The sequence below is a fragment of the Xenopus laevis genome, chromosome 9_10L (assembly GCF_017654675.1).
Source record: "Xenopus laevis strain J_2021 chromosome 9_10L, Xenopus_laevis_v10.1, whole genome shotgun sequence".
NCBI lineage: Eukaryota > Metazoa > Chordata > Amphibia > Anura > Pipidae > Xenopus > Xenopus laevis.
This window is the reverse complement of record NC_054387.1, coordinates 67486472-67508190: the sequence shown is the minus strand read 5'-3', so window position 1 is coordinate 67508190 and position 21719 is coordinate 67486472. Positions and strand designations below refer to the sequence as shown.

The window sequence follows — 21719 nt, the reverse complement described above, 5'->3', positions numbered from 1 at the left end:
CTAAAAAGGCTCAGATTTGGCCAGCTTTTCTGCGAGATATACCCATCACAGGGCCCCATACATGGGAAGATAAGCTGCCAACTCAGTCCAAAGGACTCCAACCGGGGCAGCTTAACTCTTCCTGTGTATGACCACCTTAAAGGGGTTGTTCTCCTTCCAAACACTTTTTTTCAGTTCGGTTGTTTTTAGAGACTTTTTAAATTACTTTCCATTATTTATTTTGTTTTCCAAAATCTAAGTTTAAAGTTGAATGTTCCTGTCTGGTGTTTCAGACTGGGAAGCTCAGTAATTCAGGTGCAGACTCTGAACTGTTACAATTTTGCAACATTTCTCAGCAGCATTTCTGGAATATTAGCAACAATTGTATCAATTCTAACAGCGGAGACTCTGCTCAGCAGGGACAAAGATATCAATGTAAATGTATCAATTTAGAAGAGTTTAAAGGGTGAACTTGTACACTTTCATTAGTGAAGGCTGGGCGTGTGCAATGGAACTCAGGAGACCTGCATGTACTCGCATGTTCATGAAGCACGAATGGCTATACATACCTTGCCTTCATTGCACACGTTGTCCTCTCTCATTTTATATAGAAGGCAGCAATACCAGAGTAGTTGGGGACAGCATGATATATTGGGGCAAGATGGTTGCCTATATGCTTTTGAAAGACATCCCCGTGAACAGTTTTGTCCCAAAAAAAAAAAAAAAAAGCCCTATTCATAGAATTTTTAATAACCAAAACTAAGTTATTCCTTCTGTTCTTTAGCAAACATTTTACATTCGTGATTTTGCAACTATTCAGCTTTGACTTCTGTGGTAACATTCACAAAACATTTCTTTTAACATTACAATGTTAATTACATGTTCAATCAACCTGTATTTCAGGTTTAGTTGGCCTTTAAGGAGGAAGGAATTAGCATTGATATGCACAATAGCATTATTCAGTTTCTAATATCAAGCTGTGGGCAGCAACAAGTTTCATAGCTTCCCCTCCCTTTGTAAGCAATCATATACAAAAGGGAAAAATATGAGATTAAACGGATTAAAGGGATAGTGGCATTCCTTTCTCTTCAAATACATACACACACATATAGACATATACACATATAAATATAAGCACAAAGAGTATTTTTAGTATAGTTGCAATTATGAATTCCAAAATCCCTCTTCCCCCAATGGTCAAATGTCTATCAAATAGATAACAGATACACACTGTTATTCTGTGTATACAGCTTTGGGTGAGTTTTTGTAACACGTTTGCCTCTGCAGGGGTTACCTACAGAGATCTTTGCAAAGCAACCCCTTTTGCACACAGACACTCTGCTAACCCAAATATGCTGTGTATCAAGTTTGGGAAGCAAATAACCATTAGACCACATTGGTTTCTTAACACTGCTTGAGATGAGAGGGGCAGATTTATCAAAGGGTGAGTTGTGTTTTCCCAAAAAATCAGTGGCTGTCTCTAATAAAGCTGCCAAAGGGATGCCAGGGTGTATTTATCATAGGGCACATAAGGCTGTACAATAAATCTGAAGTAAGTCTAATTGAATTGCTATTGGTTGCCAGGCATGCCATATAAAACTGCAACTTGCAAAGCAAGCTGAACAAAATCTATTGTTGGCTAAACTGTTCCAACAGACTAAAAGCAAAGAGATTTTTTAAGGCAGTAATAACAGCTTGGGGCTTTCTAGAGATCGCAGAACAGGGAATGCTGGGGTTTGTAACTGGCTTGTGAACCACAGTTCCCCCTAAAGCTGTGAAACCTTCAGGAATTTCTCCAGATTCAAATTCAGAGCAGGCAGATAGGAGTCTACAGTGCCCATAACCTGCCTCTTTTTCTATGTCAAAGGACACTTAAGAATTAGGCTACAAATGGGACACATTATTGTTTTGGCTTCTGTATCAGCCCAAAGCCACCATCTGTAGCAGATCTGTGCCTCCGAAGATGCTCCCAGTTGTTCCCATCTTTATTCTGCTGATCTACCACATATGCTCTGGGCTGCTGTCACCTACCAGAACATAAAGGATTTTTTCAATATAAAAATAAAAACTGGGTAAATAGATAGGCTGTGCAAAATAAAAAATATTTTCAATATAGTTAGTTAGCCAAAAATGTAATGTATGAAGGCTGGAGTGACTGGATGTCTAAAATAACAGCCACAACATAACTTCCTGCTTTTCAGCTCTCCCAATAAGTGACTTGAGGGGGCACATGGGTCATAACTGTTGCTTTTGAATCTGAGCTGAATGCTAAGGATCAATTGCAAACTCACTGAACAGTTATGTCCCATGTGGGCACTCTTAAAGGAGAAGGAAAGGTTAAAACTAAGTAAGCCTTATGAGAAAGGTCCATCTAAATACACCTCTAAACCTCCAAAGTAGTGCTGCTCTGAGTCCTCTGTCAAAAGAAACACTGCATTTCTTTCCTTCTATTGTGTACTCATGGCCTTCTGTATCAGACTTCCTGCTATCATCTTAAACCTCATTGCCCTGGGCAAGAGCATGCTCAGTTTGCTCCTCTTCCCCCACCCCCTCCCTTCTCTACTGTAATCTGAGCCCAGAGCAGGGAGAGACTCAGGCAGGAAGTGATGTCACACCATGTTAATACTGCAGCTCCTATCCTAAACAAACAGAGTTTCTAGGGCTTTTTACTCAGGTATGGTAAAACATTCTACAGAATAAATATAGTATTCTAGCTTGCACTATTGCAGCTAATCTATTGGCAATAAAATGCCTCCGTAGCTTTCCTTCTCCTTTAAGGTCACTGACTAAAGCAGAGTTAGAGAGCTGAAAAGCAGGAAGTTGGGTTCTACTCTGTTATGTTACACATCCAGTCACTCCAACAAGTATACATTATATTTTTGGCTAACTATATTAGAAACATTTTTTTTTTATTTTGCACAGCCTATTTACCCATTTTATATTTACACTGAACTGTTCCTTTAAGGACCAAGTCACAATATAGACTATCTACACACACAATAAAATTTACAATATAAGGCTGATAAGAAATCCATTTAGATTCACATGGCAGCACAGTAAGCAGGGCAGCCTGCACTACAATGAAATACTACTCACCCCTGTAGCATTAGCTTCTATTACAGACATGTGATTTGCGACAACACCTACTCTCTACAGCAGCAATGAGATCATTGAGCATGTGCAGTATCACTTACTGGTACCCATTTTGGATTTTGTTTGTGTGTAAGTTCACTATATAAAACACAGCATTTCTAGTCATGTTCTGTCCTTACATGCTTTTGTTCCTGCATCTCCCTGTGGTTGATATTTCATTCATTTCACTGCTGGAGATCACAGGAAGAAATGCGGCCCATGCTTTGTGACTGAATCATACTAATTAAGGTGCACGCAAGTGCCACACACAGGTGGAATACATCATGTTACATTCAACCTGTCCGGAGCTTAATGAATACAGTCTAATCAGGAAGCATGGGCTGTGTTTGTTCCTTACGGTCCCCAGCAGTGGAACACATATAGGGTTAACTGCATGGGGATGTAGGAACAAACATTTGTGTAAGGGCCCTCACGCTTTAGATCTACTTTAAGGTTCTGCACTGACCACACAGTTGCTACAGTTACAACCGTCCCCAGAATGCCTGTATGGTAAGCACACAACAAACGTTCTACTTTGAGAGCCTCAATGGGGCAGAACATAACTTGCTGCACCTGAAAACAACAACTTTCTCTTGACTAACAGGCCTAGAAAGTCAGCTTTTCATTCACTCAGAGCACCTGCTGCATTCCACAGCCCATTGTTTTGTAACCATATGCTGCCCATAGAGAAGTGATTTCTGCTACATTGTTTCAGCATTCAGAACCACAGAAAGACCATTTCCCGGGTGTGAGTTTAGATTAAATCTCATGGAGTCAAAGGAAAATCTCATGGAGTCAAAGGATGAAACATCAGGCTAGAATGAAATAGTGCCAGATTATATAAAGACACTGCTACCCCCCTACACTACGTAGACCTCCTACTTACTCCCCCAGCCTAGCTGCCCCGCAAGGGAAATGCCCCTAACTTTTTACTTACCCCTCGGTGCAGAGTCACAGCATCTGAGTTCACGGCAGCCATCTTCCGGTTCTTCGATAATCTGAAACGGAGACCTGAATTGCCAAAGCGCCGGAAGAAGACACAAAGACCAGGAAGATGGCTGCCGTGAACTGCAATCCCTGAATCTGCACAGAGGGATAAGTAAAAAGATAGGGGCATTTCCCAGGGGAGGGGCAGCTAGGTTTGGGGGGAGGAGGGAGGGGGTAGGGGTTTTTTTTAGTTAAAGGACCAGTAACATGAAAAAACATTTTTTAAAAATTCGTTAGTATTAGGGATGCACCAAATCCATTATTTTGGATTCGGCTGAACCCCCAAATCCTTCACTAAAGATTCGGCCGAATACCGAACCAAATCCGAATTTGCATATGCAAATTAGGGGATGGAAGGGGAAAACATTTTTTACTTCCTTGTTTTGTGACAAAAAGTTACACAATTTCCCTCCCGCCCCTAATTTGCATATGCAAATCAGGATTCGGTTCGGCCGGGCAGAAGGATTCAGCTGAATCCTGGATTCGGTGCATCTATAGTTAGTATACATCAAAAAATTACACCAAGGAAATTTAAACTGTAAAATTTCAGTCTTTATTAAGAAATAACTTACCAAAACTCCACTTCCGCTCCTCTTGAAAAAAGGCAGGGCAAACATCCATCTTGCGGCACTGGATTGCTCCTCCCTGGCTATGGATGAATGGGGTATTATCCACAGGACAGGAAGGCACGCAAGTGCCCCCCGCCAGGCAGCTGATGTGATAGCACCCAGCAGTGAGGGAAAGCTGCTGCAGCTGCGGTGCACAAGGAACAACAAACGCCTGATCCACCATCACTGGCCAACTCCGCCTCCTCTCAATGCCATTCTGCCACTTGCTTCACAAGCTGTCCATAGCCAGGGAGGAGCAATCCAGCGCCGCAAGATGGATGGTCCCCTGTCGCCTTTTCTGAAGAGGAGCGGAAGTGGAGTTTTGGTAAGTTATTTCTTAATAAAGACTTTGCAATTAAGTTTAATTTGCCTTGCTGTTTTTGTTTTGATGTATACTAACGGATTTTTTTTTTTTTAAATTGATGTTACTGGTCCTTTAAGGGTTGAATTTTCCTTTAATGAGTTAACTGCCACAATAACAGATAACTCGTGTGGTGTTCTCCCAAGCAGAAAGAGTAATCATGTTGAGATCAGAATATAGATAAGCAGCCATCAAATTCAACCAATTCAGAAGGAGCTGAGGACAATTAAAAGAGACATTCTATGTAGAAAAACAAGAATGTATCAGTGCATTTTACTCAGATATAGAAGAAATGTGCTTTAAAAAGTTGTGTTTCTGGTTACCTTATTGAAAGCAAAAACCCTACTAGTCCCTTCCATCTGTTTCACTTCCTGCGGTCTCCTTTCCCAGGCTGTACAGGGGAGCCGGCGGCACTCAGCTCACTGCACTGTAGGACAGGAACCAATCAGCATCTAGGCTGTCTTGATAGAGAACTGAAGCCTGTCTTTGCTTGTGTGACTGCAGGACTGTGATTGGCTGTCCCCCTCCTACTGTGCTTTTGGCAGGGACCATTAAGACGCACCTACCCCTCATTTGAAAGACAGACAGGGGCCAGAGAACATTTATAGGGAGCTCCAATAAAGGGGCTATTTTTAAAGACAATATTAATTTTAGTCCCAAAGTAAAACCAACACCATAGAGCATACATCATTGCCTACAAAATTAGGGTTTTTCCACTTGTCCTATATGACTCCTTTAAAATCTGTTTATATCTTTCTAGCATTAGTGACCAATTTCCCTTATACGCAGCATTTCATTATTTATTAATGAAGGTTTTTGAATTATTTAGCTTTTTATTCAGCAGCTCTTCAATTTGCATGCTAAGCAATCTGGTAACTAGGGTCCAAATTATCCTAGCAACCATGCATCAATTAGAATAAGGGACTGGAATATGAATAGGATATGCCTGAATAGAAAGATCAATAATAAAAAGTAGCAATAACAATACTTTTGTAGCCTTACAGAGCAATTGTTTTTTTAGAAGGGAGCCAGTGACTCCCATTTGAAAGCTGCAAAGAGTCAGAAGAAAAAGGCAAATAACTATAAAACAATAAATAATGAAAACCAGTTGAAAAGTTGATTAAAATTAGCAGTTTTATAACATAATAAAAGTTACCTTAAAGGTGAACCACCCCTTTAACAGTAGTTAAAAAGTGTTTGACCTCCTTAAGAGCATATCTAGAATCCCTGCCATTAATTCTAAGTAAAAACGAAGGCACACACATTATTTTGATGAGAAATTACTGCTAAAATCAAATATTTTTTTCAGAGGTTTTGCAAATTCATAACTGTACTTGCCACTGAAAGTAGTATTTATTGCCTTATGTTCTCTAGTTCTGACTCTATAAACAATGCAGTAGAAGTCGGTTCTTTTCCAGATCTCTCAATCAGCCAGGCTTCTAATCCATCATTTCACAAGACAGAACCAGCAGTGCGGTTCTTTTCCAGATCTCTCAATCAGCCAGGCTTCTAATCCATCATTTCACAAGACAGAACCAGCAGTGCAGTGAACATAAACAGTCAGACAGACACTGCTGTCAATAGCAATCGCACTATGAATAACTATATCTGTCATGGAAGTGTGTTTAGAATTACATTTTCTTTCATTGTGTGAAAAAAAAGGTTTTGGGTAAAGATCCTGTTTGAGGACCGTCTGTGTTCTGCATTAACAAAAAAAAATGCATATTTGGCCCAGTAAACACATGCAGTGTGACATCACTAGTATTTGAACTGGACAAGGAGGGTCATTTATAGCATTTAATTCAGAGTGATGGTGTTACATCAAGGCGGCTCCTTTCTGACCAGTCATAATAACCAATATAAAAATAAAAGCACATACATGATGTCCATAAGAAATAACTACTAAAATCCAAAATTTTTTTCAACATTTTGCAAATCCAGAACATGTTTCTTAAGGTAGACCGTGTCTAATAGTTTCCAGCTAAACACAAGCTCTTAAAAGATCTCAGATTTCACTTCCCACCTTCCCTCGTCTTGCAACATTGAATCTCACAGCAAACATTTAAGCTTTTAACACAAACCTAATTAAACCCACACTGCACACCATCACATCTGTATATATTTATGATACAAAGCTGGGGATATATATTTTGTTTGGAAAAACCACAGAAAAAAAAGAGTCAAATTGGTTAATGTAGGAAAAAAAGTAATATGCACGCTTCTTCCATTATCCTAGAATTTCGATTTTTGCTTAGGAGAGCATGTCTGTACACGACAGAGTATTTTTGTAACATCTAATAGAGGAGGCAGCTAATTTCACGGTGCGTCCTTGCTTCACAGCAGGAAATGCATGGGTCAATTTGTCTCCAGCAGCAGGAAATGCACTGCTGTCCCACCCTGTCTATGCAGTGGGTCAATAATCACACATTCCACATTTACAGGCCAGATTATATCAAAACAATCATGTCATAAAAAGAAGTCTGGCAGGCTGGGGCTATAAAAGTCCTGTGGTGGGCCATATGCAGCCCCAGAGCCGCTAGCTAGACAGCACGGTAGGAAAGATCTTTGTTTGAAAGGGTTTGTGTAGATATAAGTGCAGCCACCGAAAGAGACAGCACCTGCTTCACATCTACTTGAATAGGAAACATGCACTCTAATAGATACACCGGTGCCACATGTAGGCATTTATCACTCTAGAGTTAGTTGGGAGTGCCAAAAAACTGTTCATGCATTACAGTAATACTTCTGATCCCCCTGTTGAAAGTTGTAACTGAAAAGGACTGGTGATTATGTCCCCGAGATGTTACGTATATAAGAGGTGACAATAAGGCTTTAACTTGCACAGATGTGTACTTTGTATAGGTAGATATTTAAAACTTTACAAGGCAATAAATTACGGGTAAGAGGGAAAAAGCACACACACACACATCCACCCACTGTAAATCAGGCAACTAATTGCTAATTTGTCAAAAGTGACTTATTTTAAAAGAGTCCAAATAGATATTTCCATGTGAGCATAGCCTTGTTACTCTTTCCTGCAATGGCACAGGAGGTGATCCGAGGAGCTGAGCACTGCTTTTTTTAAAGGGATACTGTCATGAGAAAAAAATTTTGTTTTTAAAACGCGTCTGTTAATAGTGCTGCTCCAGCAGAATCCTGCACAGAAATCCGTTTCTCAAAAGAGTAAACATATTTTTATATATTGATTTTGAAATCAGACATGGGCTAGACATATTGTCAGTTTCCCAGCTGCCCCCAGTTATGTGACTTGTGCTCTGATAAACTTCAGTCAGTCTTTACTGCTGTACTGCAAGTTGGAGTGATATCACCCCCTCCCCCTCCCCTCCCCCAGCGTCATAACAAAAGAACAATGGGAAGGTAACCAGATAACAACTCCCTAACACATGATAACAGCTCCCTGGTAGATCTAATAACAGCACTCAATAGTAAAATCCAGGTCCCACTGTGACACATTCAGTTATATTGAGTAGGAGAAACAACAGCCTGCCAGAAAGCAGTTCCATTCTAATGTGATGTCCAACAACAAGGGGCCAAAGGCCAAAAATCCCTTGCTTTAACATGTATGTGAATCACCTGAAAGGGCTTGTGCCAATACGTTTATGTGTCACACGCCAGGTAGGCTTGTAGCAAATGATTGAGATTTGCACTCAATTGATGGTGTGTGATTTCTACTTCTGGGAGGGTCTGTAATCATAAGTCAGAGTCAGCTGTAATTTCCTTATGGCGGCAACGAATGTCGGGGACATTAACAATTCAGCATAAAAGGATTCATGTGTCATAGCTGGGTCCACTGGTCACATCTGGGACTGGTTAACATGTTGATATAATAGCCATGGAAAAGTTGGAAAAGTTGAAAAACCTTGATTATTTTCAACACCATTGCTACTGCAATAAATAACGGCCTGAGCTGCTCAGAAATACTTGAAAGACACATGAGTAGAAAGGCGCTAAAGGCAACTGTAGATAAAGGTAGGGAAGGCAAATGTAGATTATGTCCATGTATCCCTTAAGCACATATCATTTGTGTATTTACAGGCCTCATATCTCCGAAAAAAGCCAGATGGGCCATTATATTAACAGACAGACTGCAGGCTCTTAATATACCATAAAGGGAAAGTAGAACCTTGCCTCGGATTCAAAAGAATGCAATTATTTATATATATTTATATATATTGCTAGTTATTAGAACATAGCAGTCAGGTTATGTTCCTGTGTATCACCGTTATAGAGCAGGGCTGTACTGATGAATGAGAGAAAAGTGCTTACAATGTGAAAGGAGAAGGGACACAAGAGAAGCATAAGGTGAGGGGGTTGGGTGCAGTCAGCACTGCTGAATATGACATATGTGGGAGTAGGTGGGGAAGTGCAGCTTGCGGCTGGGGTTTATGGCTTCTCTTTAAAGGAAGGATCTAGCGCTAGAAGCAAAGTGCAGAGTACTTCAATTGATACATATTGCTGTATGAAATATGGAGGAATTGTGAAATGTGTAAGGGACTTCCAGAGAAACAGGCATATGTTAGGGATATTAGATATGTGAATGTGTGTCAAGGAATAAGAGTGCAAAAGATAAGGAAAGTTAATATAGGCTTGAGCAGCATGTAGCAACACTTGTCAACTCACCTGATTTTATAGCAATCCATTCCTCCAATCAGGAGCTAGCAGGTACAATGAACTCTATTTGTGCCAGAAGGGATGGGCTCAAGTGGCCAATTAGGTGGCCCTACAGAACTGCTGTTTTGAACAGTATGGAAATTCCCTAACACTTACACAGAGCGTATAGGGGACAGTATAGTTGCCATCCTGCTCAGAGTACGGCCACCAGGACTACTGGTTAACATGACTTCACTAAATACAGTCTATGCTGGACATCTATGCTGGACATGCACCTATGGTTCTAAAAACCAATAGATTTTATGATTTCTGATCCTAAATGCAGAACAGTGTAGTTGAAAACACGCTTATGATCGGGAATCCTTGGTTCAAGTTGCCGTATTTGGTCAGACAAGTTGTGGGCAAAACGTTCCTGTTGCGATCATTCGGTCCCTGGGCCATGCAGACCCATCAGGAGAGAATCCCATTCATGCCTGATGGGATTTTTCCTCTTTTAGGATCAATATGTGACCAAGCTCTGAGTAGACATCACTCAGGAAGGGTGCTGGATTAGCCCTATACAAGGAGCAATAAGCTCATCAATGCCTATGTTTGGCTAGCTTAGCTCCACTGATTATAGAAAATAAACATGGATTTTATATCACTAAAAGTAGAACACATTTTCAATACAAGTACAGGTATGGGACATGTTATTGGGAATGCTCGGGACCTGGGGTTTTCCGTAATTTGTATCTTCATACCTTAAGTCTACTAGAAAGTCATGTAACAATAAACCCAATAGGATGGTTTTGCTTCCAATAAGGATTAATTATATTTTAGCTTAGATCAACTACATAGTACAGGTATGGGACCGGTTATCCAGATTCCTTGGAACCTGGGGTTTTCTGGATAACTGATCTTTTGGATTATTTGGCTAAAATTGAGTCTATGGGAGATGGCCTTTCTGTAATTCACAGCTTTATGAATAACAGGTTTCCTGATAACGGATACCATACCTATACCATTTAAAGGACTCGCGTTGATCATTTAACAAAAGTTTTATTTGGACTGGTGGCCAGAGCTAACCTATTTTCCTGCATTCAGTTTTTCCACTCAATATGCACACAGGGGAAAAAATTCTTTGTTAACCTATTTGTGGGGAAAAAGGCAGAGGCTGAATGGTGCAAGCACAATAAAGATCCATGAGTGTTTACCAACCCACAACAGGGGGGTACAATATCCACTATATAAAACTATCTGCATGATTCCTTTAGCTTTAAGGTGGCCATAGACGCAAAGATCCTATCATACGAATCGAGGATTCGTACGATTTTCGGACCGTGTGTGCAGAGTCCCAACATTTTTCGTCCGGTGAAGATCAGTCGTTTGGTCGATCAGACAGGTTTGATTTTGTCCTGACCGATCCCGCCGGAGCCCATTGCGCTTTCATCGTAATCTGATCGTTGGGCTATAGAGCCGAACGTTCAGATTACCCCCGATACAGCCGTGCCCATTAGTGGCATAATGGGGAAAGATCGGCTCATGGGCAAATTCGCCCAGTGTTGATAAATGACCCCCACTGTGTCGGCCTGAGCGTACACACGCACACAAAGACGATTTTGGTGCTAAAACGCACACCCCAAATTACTGCGCCAAAATCCACACACACGGTGGCTGTAACTGGCTACATCATCACCATCGTTTTTTTTTTTTTTTGCTTCTATTCTAGAAGATAGATCCTGGGTAGGACTATCACATGGAATAAAATAGGCATTATTAACCTATGGGTCAGGACCCCATACAGTTTTGGGTAGGTCTCCATCATCCTTCAGTAAATAGTGAAATTGTCTGCTACCATAATAAACAGTCATTATCTTCTTGATCTCTCTTTTCCGCACATTCCGACTCTTTTTACTATGTTTGTAGTAGAACAGATAGCCTCCAGTTACCATGGCCAATACAAATAACATGAAATCAATACTTATATAATAAGCGACAAAAGATCAATATGTTAATACAAACCCAGTGATCCACAGAGGAGATGAGGCATCTTCCTAACAACAGCAAGTGAGTTTGTGTTACTTGTTATCTGAATGTTTTAACTAAACTAATACATAACATAGAAATGTAATAATGTTATCATTTCCACAGTCTAAACACAAAATAAGATATTTTGTAATTAACTTCCATTTAGTTGAGGCAAATCTAACAATTCTAAAGACTCCCTGATTTAAAAGCAGCTTCAAGTTTCAGTCTCAAAAGCTAGATCGCTATTCCACAAAAAAAAATGCAAACTTTTACACAGCCTCAATCTCACAGCTAAAAACATGATGCGGATTTCTGAGCAAGTTGACTCAAGTAAGCCAAGTTTTGGTTTTGATGCCAAAACCACAGAACATTTTTGTTTTGCCTTTTTGTGGTCTTGAGTAACACAAAAACCACAAATTAACAAATACACTGTTTAAACATTCTTAAACTGAGCTAGGAAAACTGTGTGTTTGAGTGTACCACAGACACCTTTTAATCTATAATAAACTTAAAATCCAATCCTAAATATCTAGGTGGACGCACAACTTGTCATCATCATTGGTGAATCCGTGTGTACAATCTGCAAGGATCTATGCATACAATACAGAGTATACAAAAACATTTTAAAAAAAAAAAATATATATATATATATAATTTTTTTTAAATTATTTTATTTATTTATTTTTTTTAAAAGACATCTGGACAGCAGCAACTGCCCTGGTGAACGGTAGAAACTTGATATATAAAGAAAAAAAAATACCTATGCTTACTGATTTTTTTTTTGTTGAAAATCATACTAAAAGTAAATTTGGGAAGTTTTGTTGCGCGCTGAAAATCTACGCTACCTGCTCATTAATATTAATTGCCAGTGGGAAAACACACTTGCCCAGTTGTAGCAAATGTGGGTCACTAACTCCATACAAAACAAATGCTCTGTAAATCTACAAATTTTATGTTATTGCTACTTTCTATTACTCATCTTTCTAATCAGGTCCTCCTATTCATATGCCAGTCTTTTATTCAAAACAATGCATGGTTACTAGGGTAATTAGGACCCTAGCAACCAGATTGCTGAAATTGCAAACTGGAGAGCTGCTGAATAAAAGGTTCAACTCAAAAACCACAAATAATAAAAAATGAAAACCAATTAGCCATTGTCTCAGAACGTCATCCTCTCTACATCACAATAAACATTAATTCAAACGTGAACAACCCCTTTAACCCCTCCAAGTAAAAGCCTGCAATGATAGCAAAAAGCAAAATCCTCTGAGCCACTTCCACTCATTTGCCACAAGCACTGGCTCCCAGCATTGTGTCACTTTGTTCATAAGTAATGTCAAGATCCTAACGGTGGGCTCTATAGCCCACAAAACAGAGCTGAGAGTCTTTTGATAATGTCTGCTTGTATTTCTTGCCCCAATGGGATCCATCTATATGTTCGCAGGAGGAACAAAATCCAACAGAAAATATAGCTTGCCACCAACAAACACTATTGTCATTTCTAATACTATGCTATTATGTATAATATTATGCTAGGTGTAGGGTCAGCTGCTTGTACAAGTACAAATATTGCACAATCAATCTGCTCTCACAACACGTTTTGCAATTTCCTTTAAAATAATAAAAACAAACAACCTCAAAATATAAACCCCAAATCCACAGCAAATGGAATGTGCCAGTAGAGCTAGTTATAAAGAAATAACCTCTCCATCGGGCACTATGTGCTGCCTACAGATCACAGTTTTTGGAGAGAGAGAGGGAGAATAGAACGAATGCCTTCTTCTAGAGGAAATATTGATTTTGATTAAAAAACTGATGAGATTTAAACACCAATACAGAGGAACTGGGTAATAAATATGCATGAGTATGCTGCAATGCAGTCTCTCTCTGATGGATTTTGTAGGGATTGCACTATTAAAGGGAGAGTTAGCCAAAAATGATCACAAAGTTAGAGGCATGTATATGTAAAATACAAATCTGAAGCTGTCAGGGACATTACAGCAGCAGTGGGGTTAACATGAAAGGCACAAGAACAGGCCGTCAGTTTCCCAAATTGGTCTCTGTAAAGCTGGCCATAGACGCAAAGATCCGATCGTACGAATCGTGGATTCGTACTATTTTCGGACCGTGTGTGGAGAGTCCCGACATTTTTCGTCCGTCGGAGATCGGTCGTTTGGTCGATCGGACAGGTTAGAAAATTTCTGTCGCCTGCCGATAATATCTCTGCGTGTATTGCCGATCGTACGATTTTCAGAGGGAGACTGTCACTAGTGTTGTCAGACATAAGTATCGTACGATTGCTGTCAGGGGCAGAACATTGGGTGATCTGTTCTTATTTGATCGGAATGGTAAAGACTTTGATCTGAATGGTTAGTGGAAGGTCGGGAGATGGGAAAGTCCGATCGTACGTTGATTCGTACGATCGGATCTTTGCGTCTATGGCCAGCTTAAGGGTCCCAAAGCAAGTGATGGACAGTTCAAGGTCATTTAATTTAACAAATGGTCTAAAATCTGGAAAATTCTAAAAGGCCAATTAGGATGAATACCTATTTTCTGTACTTGGAGCAGTAGCAGGGTGACCATTACATCAGTGTTCTCAAATACCTGTAATCCCTTAAAGAGACAAGGTGGGGCTCAGCCAAATATATAGTGAATAAAGAACCCCCTCTTGTAAAATACATGGATATTAGAGTTCCATGACTATATAAAAAACAAGGCAGAGTTTTTTTTTTTTTTTTTTATATAAAGGTCATGGCACTCCGAGGTGACTTCTAATATCCTCATATTTTTCAAAAGGGGGTACTTTATTTATTATAATACAAAAGTTTCAGTGCGTCATGTGACAGAAATTACATCACTAAACTCCAATTATAATGGATGACATCACTAAGCACTGTTTATAAGGACAGAATCTACAGGATTTTCATGGCTCGCGTGTAATATAGAACTATAAATGAAAGCACAGCATTTTTCTTGGAAGCTACAATCTATTCATGAAGTTCTCCCTACTTGGGGGACATTTTGTAAGAAATTACAAAGGGGCATGACTTCTGTGCAATTTTATGTTAATATTAAAACTAGATACTGACAGTAAGTGAGCTCCAATATTCATTTTCTGAGAAAAAGTACACTGCAAAAAATGCCATTTAAGTAAATCATCAGTTTGGAAACCATGCCAGCTTTTTTAGCGATACTGTGGATTTGCTTCCCATCTGCTATCATACTAAGTGGCTTTAAATTGGCAAAGCAATTTGAGATAGGAAATATACAGTTCCGAAACAGACCAAGTATTATAAATGAAATTACTAATAAACATTAGGACTTCATAGGGCTGCTCAATCGAAAAACTAACATATTAAAGTCTATGGAGCTGTTCACATTAGCAACTCATGGACGCAGATGCACTACACTGCATTTTTAAAGGGGTAGCTTACCACTAAGCTTTTAGTATGTTATATAATATAATATTCAATCTGTCTTAATTTTTTAAAAGTCTTCTTTTCAGCTTGAAGTTCAAAATGGCATCTGGTTGTTGGGGGGGGGGTGTCACTGTCCCTGGCAGCCAAAAACCTATAACTCTGTCTATAAAAGACTGTTTATTGTAATAAAGTCATAAACACTGATAGGTGATGGTTTGTAGTAGAATTCTAAGGTCTCAAAGTAAAGACTTGCCAATTTAGAGAAGGGGTCCAGGTGCTCGGCCCTGAACCTTCAGCTGAGGGAGCGGATAACCGTATAGAAAAGATCAAATCTTCCAGGCAGACTTGTCAGTGAAAAAGTATTTTTTTATTAATTCACTAGGATACAGCCTAGCGTAAGGCTGTATCCTAGTGCACTGAAATAAAAATACTTTTTAACTGACAAGTCTGCCTAGATAAATGTTTATTGTGTTTGCTACTTTGTATTACTTTCTATCATTCTATTCACCTTCCAGTCTGCATTCAAACCATTCGGATTCTAGAGTAAACTGAACCCTAACAACCAGACAGCTGCTAAAATACCAAACTGGAGAGATGCTGAGCAAATAACTAAATAATCACAACAAAATCCACACAAAAGATATCCAAGAATTAAAATCAATTTCACATGATCCCTATAAGCAATAATTCATTTAATGATAAACAAGGACAGGCAAATGCTCGTGTTTTTTTAAATTATTTTTAATGTTAGTTCTACGAAGTTGCAGGCAAAAGGGAGGTGGGTATGAGTTCTCTCAGAGTAATCCAAGTTGTAAACACATAGATCCCAGAGAGTGCAGAGCCATGGGATGGGTGTATATTACCAATTAAAACAAATCTTTTCAAAAGGAAATGAGAACAGAGTGGAAAGTCTTAAAAACATAAATATCTAAATGGCCAGAAGCAATAAATGACTGTCAAATTCTGTTTCAAACCTTTTGACCCAAGAAAGTCTCCAATTTCTCCTCTCTGCTGCTGGGGTGGGTTATAAAATACTGAAAGCCCAACATTCTGAAATACAATCTTGTTCAATCAGAAAGGTCACAGGTCAGTTCATCTTTTAATGCATCAGCCTGTGCAACAGGAAACAGACATGAAATGCAATGTCACATGGGACCATGAGAGTATTAAAGGCATGGTCCATTTTTAAATGAAATTAACTATTAGCGTGCAGATGGTTTCAACCCCATACACGATTACTTCGATTTGCCTTTCCCCTAAGTGAAATTGCAGTGAAAATGCTCACTGGCTGCTAGGGTCAGTGACCCTGATAACCACAAAGCAGATTGATTGTAAAACTAGATGTTTCCTGTTATTGTTAGCACTTATTTGTTTGTGACTTCTATGATTTATCCTGGCAGCCAAACCAATAACCTTGTTGCTAAGGAGAGTTAGCATAACAACCAGACAGCAGTTTAAATTCCAACTGCAGAGCCGATTATCTCAGAATCCACTACAAACAGAAATTGATTTATGCAAACATAAATTATTCAAGTGGCATGCATCACACAGATCCGCCACACATTTAAATGGGATATAAGGCAAGAGAAAAAAAAACTGATGTAAACTTCGTGTTCCTCTGAGCAGTTTACATAAGTATTTTTAGTGGTTTTTGAGATATTTGCAGTTTTAGGCTGCTAAGCACAATCTATCGGCTATTTGAAAGTCAGCGACTGCAACTGGCTACACACCACCTGCACAGTTATTTAACCCAAAGTTCACAGATACTCTTGGCTCTAAAAAATAGTTGCTGATATTTGCAATCTAAAGCTGCAAGCATCTTAGAAACTACTAAAAATAAGAAAATGTAAAAGGCACAATTATTCAGAGAAGTTTACATATTCGTTTTTTGGGTTTGATCTCCTTTAAATCTTCCTCTTTTACTACTCTCAGATGTTAAACATGTGAAATAAGACCATCTTGTGAGCTTTAGCAACTAAACACTTTAAGACTAAATTGAACAACAAAATGTTTGTGATTACATTTTTAAAAAGTGGCATTTGGTCTTTTATCTAGTTAATCACTGGCAGAAAATGAAATTTCACAGCACAATCTGCCCACATTGAATCAATACCACTACAGACATAGGGCTAGACTCTCCCCCTAGTTAATAACCACAAGAAAAAAAGATCCATTCAACAGAGCCCTTGAAGACCTGAAAGCTTTATAAATAAAGCTGAATGTCTGACTTTGGGGAACAATACCGAAGCAACTCAGGAGCAACTGGAGAGTGAAATCAAATCTGAAAGGCCGGAGAATGGTCCTGACTCTATAGCATACTCAGCACTGCACCAATGAACCAGAACACGTTCCACTGGCTGGAAGGAACAGATAAATCAGACATTAAGCATTCACGTTTCTTCTGTTCACAAACAACACAGCCTTTCATTGCTCAGAACTGGACAAGCAAGCACATTTTCCAAAGCGCAACACACCATTTGCTAGTTGGCATAAACCATGGCAGGTCCGCAACACAATGGGGGGAAATAAATGAGGAAATCAATGCAGCTTCCCCATCTAAGCATGAACCTAACCGGTTCCAAGACACGAGCAGTTTAAACTGTAAAGCCAGTGTTGGAAGCAAGACAGTGGGATTCAGTTTGTGCTTCGTTAAATAGAACGAGCCTGTGACGGGGTGATACATACAAATTCAGGTGAACATCAGCAGCTGTATGAACAGCGGTAGATAACGCACACTTAATAAAATGGAAATCTGCAAGGATTACGGAAGTCTAAGAGGCTGAAGAACCCCAAAGGCTGCTTCAAATAAAAGAAAAAGCACTATATATGCCTGTCCAGAAGAGCACTGGAGCCAGTTAATTCTTTTGCTGCCAGAAAGAATTGGAACAGGCCATTTGCCCCTTTGGCAATGAAATAAATTAATGGTTTTTGATAGATGGCTACACAATCATCAGAAATATCCTTAAAGGATACCTGGCACTTGGGCTAACCACCCCAGGATTACCTAGAAAATATCTAGTTATACACTAGCTCCTTGTATTGTAATTGAGAAATGCAGTTCAAATAAGTTAATGTCTAGAACTGCTTGCCTGAAAAACAATGTCACTCATAAAGAAGGTCACCCATGTTGCCCAATTATATACAGATTTAAATCGGGTCTACTAAGATAACTCACGCAAATAAACATTACAATTTACAAACCTTGCACTGGGAATATTAATGAGTACATATGGCTGAGTGGATGTTGATTAATTAGCACACAGCTATAGCAAGAAATCCTGTGGCTATGTGAGCACACAGCAGCCATGGCAATGCATCCATCAGTGAGACAATCTATATAGGGCTTGCCACCTGCATTAACCACTTACTTTGCAAATTATTTTGCAAAGCTAAGCATTCTTCAACCGAGTTGCAGATACTCATCTTGAGCCGATACCGTGCCCATATTTTCCATCCTTGTAAACAAATTGTATATAAAGAGCCTTGTCTCCTAGTTTTCCCTTAAAGAACAAGAGGCCTTTCTTCCTAGACACAAAAAAAGACTTGAAAGAAAAAAAATCAGATAATGAAGCCACGATGATTAAACTAAAGAGAATACTTGCTTTATGCAGACGGAAGTAGATAAAAGTGAACATATACCATGTAGGTTACTACAGGTCCAAAGCGACATATTGATAACTCATCTCCAGTACCTGGCAGCTAAGAGTGTCAGTTCCACAATCCTAAAACATGTCAGAAGGTTTTAGTACATACACACAGAAATTCCCGTAAGGATCTGACATTTAACTGGTGTATCAGCCATTTTATTAGACCATCCACAACCACGTGTGAGACTGTCTTACCTGAGGAACAGGAGATAAGAAAGACTGCAAAGGCCAGCTTGGTAGCAGCTCCCATGTTTTTTTCCTTTTCGGTTTGTGTTCCTTTTTACCAACAATCCAATGACAAAGCCTTTAATGACCTAGATATTTTAGAAGCAATCCGAGAGAAAACAGTTTGTGCCCATGGAGAGCTTCTAGGATTTATCCCAGATAAAGCAATATGCATGTATATCCATGGAAATCCTTTAGGATCTATCCCAGAAAAAGCAGAAAGTCCAAAGGGGGGGGCTTTATAAGATTATCCCAGAGTAAAACTATATTATAATAAAGGAAGAATCGCTTTAGGATGAATCACAAATAAAGCAGTAAGTCAGTTAATATCAATGGCAAACATTTAGGATGTATCCCAAAGAAATATATATATATATATATGTCCACGAAAAATATTTAGGATGTATATGTCCAATAACATTTAGGCTCTGTCCCAGAAAATGATGGATATGTCTGTTTAGGATCCAACCCAGAGAAAGCTGTTAATGTCCATGGAGAAACCTTAGCATATATCACAGAGAGCAGAGTTGATGTCCAGTAAGAAGCTTAGGATCTACTTTAAAGGAGAGGAGGTTCAGTAAGAAACGTATGTTGTCTATCCTAGAGAGCAGAGTCCGAATAGTCCATAATGAGCCTTTAGGGTCTATGCCAGAGTATGATGTCCATGAAGAACATTTAGAATCTATCCCAGAGAGATAAATCGGACCAGTCCATAACAAGTCTTTAGGAGTATATACCACAGGGATGAGTAGTTCATAGAATCCCCCTGTATAAAGCTGTGAATATCCAAGTGGAACCTTCAGGAGCAAGCTCAGGAAGAACAGGAGCTGCCCATAGGAAATACAATCTTTGCTTGGGGGTATGAGGGTGAGACTGGCAGGAAAGGGTAGGACGGGGCAGGTGGGCCAGACTGGGGGGATTTGAACTGTGCAGTAGTAGTAGTGGTGCCCCTAATAGCAAAGGCTGCTAGAATACAAGGTTAGCCCAGCTGGTACCCAAGTGCCCATAAAGTTCCCATGGTCGGGATTGAGGGGGATAAAGCCGAGCCCAGCGCTTCCTGAGGTCCAATGTAAACACCAGGCAGGGAACGAACACACGCCTGTCCGGATGATACGGTGCAAAACAGGGAGGCCCAAGGAATGAAAGGGCCAGTCAGTCGGTCTCTCCCTCACTCGTGCCTCGGAAAGGAGCCGCTCTGTGACGGTAACTGCACGCCTTTACTACGCGCTCCAGCGCAACGTGTCTGAGCGTCCGCCGCCTCCCGGGCTAATCTCATCTCTCCCCATTCAGCAGCGCGGATTTGCTGCCCCCCCCTGACCAAGATGGCGGCCCCCGCACCGATTGTTTTTGTTTTCTCGCCTTCCCTCCCTCAGCCAGTCCGAGAGAACCGGCACCACCCACTCTGACTGGCGGATGCTGGAGCCAATAGAGCCGCGGCGTGGGAATTTGCCCTGAAACCGTGCCGCTGCCAATGAGGAGTGGGCAAAACGCAGTGGGCGAGTCTCCGGAAGTGACGCGGCGGGATCGGGGTGGGGTGAAAAAGTAGTAGTATTTAGAAGAGTGAAACTCTGCAACCGGTTGGGTTGGTTGGTTGGCTGAATGCTGATTGGGACTAAGGGAGCGTTATTATAGGTTTCAGCATTTTCGACCTCTGTTGAAGTACAATGGTTGTTGTGCAAATATGACTTACTGGTTCCCTGTATTCTGTACTGTAGCTGGCATGCAGACTTTGTCATGTGGCAAACGGTCAGTGCGTGGTGAGGATTGCGCTTGCCCAAGGAATTCCTAGTATTCCTAGTCCTAGCTATCATCATTTATTTATATAGCACCAACAAGTTACACATTATGGAAAACTCAATAAAATTATTGAAAACGAACAAGTTACACACTGCTTTACATTACATAATGAACAGGCAACAAAGGTAAACAATCAAGGGTTTAGAGAGTACCATAGGATTAGAGGGCCCTACTCGCAAGAGTTTGCAGACTAAAGGGTTAAGCTGGCCATAGATGCAAAGATCCGATCGTACGAATCATTGTACGATCGGACTTTCCCATCTCCCGACCTGCAACTAACCATTCAGATTAAAGTCTTACCAGTCAGATTCGTTTTAGAACAGATCAGCAATGTTCTGCCCCTGACAGCAATCGTACGATATCTATGTCCAACCAAAGCTAGTGACAGTCTCCCACTGAAAATCGTATGATCGGCAATACACGCAGAGATAGTATCAGCAGCCGACAGAAATTTTCTAACCTGTCGATCGACCAAACGACCGATCTCCGCCGGACGAAAAATGTCGGGACTCTCCACACACGTTCCGAAAATCGTACGAATCCTCGATTCGTATGATCAGATCTTTGCGTCTATGGCCAGCTTTAGGGTACCATTGAGACATAAGGATTTTAGAAACAAATTTGTGATTTATAATATGACCGATTAATGAAGATAGATTGAATAAGCATTAATGATGTGTGGTCCAGCCCGAGACACGTGGGTTTACCCCTGGTCTCAGGCGCGTCCAGGTCGAACTCTTCTACTACTCTCCCTGGCGGCGACCTAGCACTTCTGGATACGGAATTTATAGAGTAGCACCGCTCCTTTTGTGATGTCACTGTGGGGCAGGCACAGGTCTATAAATAGAGGGCCAGCAGCTGGCCCAGGTGCGGATTGGGAGGGGGCGGGTTAGGGTTGGGTGCGGGTCGAGGAATTCAAGACCCG

The 21719-nt window shown here is 40.3% G+C and overlaps 1 protein-coding gene across 3 annotated transcripts in view; it reads right to left on the bottom strand.

The window, feature by feature from the left end:
* acvr2a.L (activin A receptor type 2A L homeolog) overlaps positions 1-20496 on the bottom strand; it is a 56722-nt gene extending 36226 nt beyond the window's left edge. Inside the window, exon 1 of one of the 3 annotated variants that reach the window (XM_041575556.1) lies at positions 18968-20496. In XM_041575556.1, the coding sequence (XP_041431490.1) occupies positions 18968-19022 (55 nt within the window). In that variant the 5' untranslated portion in view covers positions 19023-20496. 3 annotated transcript variants of the gene reach the window in all.
* Positions 20497-21719: the final 1223 nt, after the last annotated feature.